Below are 4,510 nucleotides of genomic sequence, written 5' to 3'. Positions count from 1 at the left end.
TAGGCTTGTTGAACTTTTATTTTTTCTGCTTTGGTGCTGGTTTGAATGGATGGGGACCTATTGCTCTTTGATTATCTTTGCTTATATTCGACCTGGTCTGTGGCAGGAGAAATGGTTTATGAATTATATTAAATCTCCTCAAGAGCTGCTCTGAAATTCTGTCAAGATGAAAGTGGTGCCTGTGAGTTCTGCTTGCATATGATCTTGAAGGGTACCAAAAAGTGAATGTGTTTTAAGAGCTATGGATTTTCTCTTACTACTTACAGAAATATTTCTCCCAGGCTGTTTTGCTGAAAACTACTGTAGGTTTCATAGCAAATCCTTTTTGTTGTTCCAAAAAAGCAGCAGTTTGGCTGCAGCCTGCCTGAATGTCAAGATACTGAGTTACTGAAGTGAAGATCTCGCAGTACCAAATCCATCTAACACATCTTATGGGAGGTATGCCACAGTAAACAGCCTCTGGCCTGATTCCTGGCTGCTTCTGTCCCTTTTGGTTGTGCTTCCCCTGCGTTTGTGCCTTGGGTATGATAGTTGCACTTTAGATTTTAGCACAAGCAGTTTTTCCAAATCTGCTCTGGCTTCTAAACAGGCTCTGAAAATCTCATTCTCTTTCAGACCCTGTTTGCTTTGAGGTGTGGACCTGGGGAGGTATGTGCCTCTTCTCCATGCTGATTTATCAAGAAGCTTTTCCATGGAAGAAGCACCTTCCTGAGACAATCAGGACAACACCTGCCTTGGGAAAACTTGTTGGGACAGCTTTGACAATGAGGCCACTTTCCAAATTGACATGAGATTAACCAAGAACTTTATTGTAAACATTTTCAGCTGGTATCCTACTAAAAGCCACTTACAATAGGGGTGAGATCACATGCCTTCTTATAATACTGCTAGAGAGAGGTTACATTAATAACCAAATTGCACATCACAGTTGTCAGTGTGTAATACAGATACCAAAGGGTTAACGTACCACATTTTGAGTAGTAAAGCATATTTTGGTATGTAAGAAGCAACAGTAGTGACTAGATGGGGTCATATTCTGGAAAGATTTACTCCTGCAATTGTGTAATGCTACTCCTGGTAGAAGGGCATGGTTCCTGAAAGCCTCCAAGAGTCAGCAATTTGTAGGTGGGTAGTGCACAGATAAAGAAGGGTTTAAGTATGGAAGTGGCAAGATGAGAGAGAAGTATATGCACAGGAGTAAAGGCTTGCTGGATGCCCCCATCTGTCTGAAATGCCAAGCTGGGGCAGGGAGCCTGGTGCAGGCTTAGGCAGTCGGTCTAGGCACTGGCTGGGACACAGGAGAAAATGTGAGGTGCAGTCATTGAGGCGAGGCAAGGTGTGGGTCGTGGCTGCGGCAGGGCTGATTTTTGGCTTCACACATCTCTCTCTGGTCAGGAGAGAGAAGCTGCAACCTGCTCGATGAAGCTGGCCAAGTTGATGTCTCTCTCGGATAAACCTGTGCACTCGTGGGTGCTCAAGGTGATGTGAACCTAAACCGGACAGAAAGACAGAGTGCTGCTGGCAGACAGCAGGAACACGTTCCCCCACTGCTCAACTGATTGCATCTGGTCAGGCAGGTAGCACTATTAGTTTCTCCAAATGGGTTAGCAAAATTTACTGGGATGGGAGAGAAGTTGAGGCATTCTGCCTCGTTTTTTTCCTGGCCACAAGCAGTGACTGCTACCATTGGTCATAGCAGCTAGCTGTGCCTACCTTTCAACTCACTTCCTCCCTTGCTGCTACTTCTGGTACTAACTTAAAAAAACAACTCTGGTGCTAGTGCACCCATAGCTACTGCCCAGCTGGGCAGAAAAAAGAGGGAGGTGAGGGCTTGTGGGTCATAGCTATTGGCTATCTATGGTATGCCAAGGGAACAGCATCCAAGGTCATATCAGCAGAACTTCTTCCCAGGACTTGCTGCTCAGATTGCTGTTTTATGCCTGACAAATGGGTTTGGCTCCCTGAAGAACTCTGAGCATCCCTGCCATCCACGCTTCTTACCTTATTATACACATTGAACCATTCAGGGTGGTGATCCAGTTTTTCTGCTTGTAGAGCCACTCTGGTCATGAAGCCAAAGGCCTGCTCAGTGGAATAAAAAGAAAAGTTAGTTCTGAACCGCTTATCTCGTGCTATATTGCTTTTCACCCCTTCACTATTAATTTTACACCCTGTGTTTGCAGGGATCTGGGTAAATGCAAGACGTGGGATGTTCTGTCCTGTTGGACTTTTCTGTGGGTCTTCTCCCTGGGGAACCATTCCCAGACAAACTGTGTGCTGGTTTGAGGACTTTGGTGTCTTGGGTAGATTATCTTGCTCGGCAATTGTGTTTTAGGAAAAAGAGGGGTTTCTGTGGCTGAGCCATGCAGGTGGGACTCCCTGCTCTGTAAAATAGGTTTTCTATGCTGTCAAACTTGGTATCACCAATGCTCATACCCGGTTGAAGTCCTTGAAGTGGAACTCTTTGAAGATGGCATCTCTTCCTTCCACCTCGTTCCACCCCACGGCTCTCAGGTTTGGCAGCAGCTGCTCCCTCTCCTCTGCATTCAACCTGTGGGCTTTACCTGCCTGGCACCAAGGAAGGGAAGAGAAGCAGATCAGTGTGGCAGAGGTAGGAGAAAGCAGATACGCAAAGAAATGAGGCAACCCATGGGTTGTGGAGTTGCAGGTCAAGGTGGTTGGGAGGCATGGAATGCGTCTGCAGCCCTTGAACTGTGGGCTGCTGAGGATGGGGAGATATTGGTGCTGCCCTCTGCTCCCCACCTTGGGTACCTTTTGGCATACACCTAGGTCGAGAGAAGTTCCGTCTGTCTTTTGATCTGCACCACCTAACAAACAGAGCCTCCTGGGACACTTTACTGCTGTATGTATGTATTCATTATAGCCTGCAGTACTAAGAAATGATATCTGCGTGTGGTTAAGCTCCAAAATGCACATTTAATCTTCTGTCGGGGGGGAAAAAAACAACCTATAATGACTTCCAGAATGGAGACCTGCTTGCTTTTGAAGTTTGTGAGGTACCTTCTGGAAGCAGGAGGATTATTTGCAGGGCAATTGTGCTGGAAACCTCCTCTAGAGGAGAAGAAAAGTGGTGTGAATCATAGGTGAGTCACACTTCATTGGAGTTCAGCTCCTTTTCAGTCTCCCTCATGTTATGATGGATTTTAAGAGGCTGTTTGTCTGCAAGTAACAAAGGGCAGAGGGAGGGACTGTGATTTAGTGTTGTCTTCTGCTCTCTGGCACAGCTGCTGTTATTTGGTCTTAAAGGGGGGAAAAAGCTCTAGTTCTTGGCTTCGGCTCGTGCATATGGCAAAGATGAATTGAAGCAGGGGGTTCTTCAGGCTGTCTGCTAGCTCAGTGGGGAGGGCAGTGGTGAGTGGGGATGGGTGCTGCTCTATGGAAGATGCTCTTCTGGCAGTTGAATTCTTTCCTAATGGATGAGGATTGTTGCTTCTCACTAGCGAAGACCAACATGTTTTTGTAATTAGTTTTCCTTTGTGCTTAAGGACGAAGTGTGGCAAGTTAGATGTTAGTCTCAACCAACACAGTCTGCTCCCTCTTTGAGTAGTTCTTTCTCTGAGGAGCAGCTTCTAAGCATCTATGCCTAAGCAAAGAGTCCTAAAGACCGCTGACCAGAGAAAGCAAATCATCCTTTCCTCCAGTCAACAAAGCATGGAAGGACAGCCAAAGAGCTGATGCTGCTTTTGCGGGCTCTTCCTTGGTTTTGTGCTTAAGGAAGACCGAGCCACCTGTGTGGGATGGATGCCACCCCTGCAACATTGTGCTCCCCTCCTGCATTTGGGGACAGCTTTCCTAGCTGCAAGCCCCCGATGCCGCCCTTTGCTTTGTGCCACATTATGGCTTTCACCCCCTCCAGAGCTCCACCTTTCGAGGCGGCGAGCAAACACAGCTCGGTGCAATAAACCCTGACGTGGTAAGGCGGGTGGCTTAGCAACTGGGCAACGTGGGGCCGGGCACTGCTGCCCTCCCCGTTCAGCAGGCTGCTTTGGTAGGCCACGTCCGTGCCTTCGTGTGCTCACTCTTTTAAAAAACATCGTTTGCACTGGAGGAAATGCAATTATTTTGTTTTCTTTCGCTGGCTCTCCACCACGGAGGCATTGTTGGGTTGTTGTTTATTTTTTTGCCCGCAGGACAGTGTTGTGCAAAGCAGACGAAGGACCTAAGCATGGGAAATGGGGAGAGCTCGCCTCTCAGGGCTCTCCGGCCACAAACCGACCCTTCCTGCCTTAACAGCGTCGTCCCCGTGAGGGTGTTGTGCCACCCGCCTTAGGCAGAGGGGACAGCCCCGGCACGAGCAGGCTGTGACGAGGCCCCGAGTGGGCTGTGCAGCCGGAGCAGCACGAGCGGGGGCCACGCGTGCAGGGCAGGATTTGGGCAGAGCCACGCTCGCCGTGCCGCAGCCTTTCCCTCCCCCAGCACTCCGGTAAGCCGGCGGCGGCCAGCAGAGCTGCCCGCGTTACTCATTAACCGCACCTCCCGGCTCCGCTCC

General features: G+C 48.9%; 1 protein-coding gene across 1 annotated transcript; it reads right to left on the bottom strand.

Moving 5' to 3' along the window:
• Positions 1 to 853: 853 nt before the first annotated feature.
• PCBD1 (pterin-4 alpha-carbinolamine dehydratase 1) lies at positions 854 to 2,952 on the bottom strand. The gene is made up of 3 exons (XM_003207909.3): positions 2,437 to 2,952; positions 2,002 to 2,082; positions 854 to 1,490 (listed from the first exon to the last, which is right to left on the bottom strand). Exons 1-3 carry the CDS (start codon positions 2,935 to 2,937, stop codon positions 1,392 to 1,394), a joined length of 681 nt encoding a protein of 226 aa, XP_003207957.2. The 5' UTR covers positions 2,938 to 2,952; the 3' UTR covers positions 854 to 1,391.
• Positions 2,953 to 4,510: the final 1,558 nt, after the last annotated feature.

Source organism: Meleagris gallopavo, chromosome 8 (genome assembly GCF_000146605.3).
Source record: "Meleagris gallopavo isolate NT-WF06-2002-E0010 breed Aviagen turkey brand Nicholas breeding stock chromosome 8, Turkey_5.1, whole genome shotgun sequence".
Lineage (NCBI taxonomy): Eukaryota > Metazoa > Chordata > Aves > Galliformes > Phasianidae > Meleagris > Meleagris gallopavo.
The sequence above is the reverse complement of the archived record's forward strand: the minus strand, read 5'-3'. Positions and strand labels throughout refer to the sequence as shown.

Coding starts and splice junctions, on each gene's coding strand:
- PCBD1 (XM_003207909.3), bottom strand. CDS start 2,937: ATGTGCATTTTGGAGCTTAACCACACGCAGATATCATTTCTTAGTACT. Junction 2,083..2,436: donor ACTTCAAGGACTTCAACCGG/GTATGAGCATTG, acceptor TCCACTGAGCAG/GCCTTTGGCTTCATGACCAG. Junction 1,491..2,001: donor GGTTCAATGTGTATAATAAG/GTAAGAAGCGTG, acceptor TGTCCGGTTTAG/GTTCACATCACCTTGAGCAC.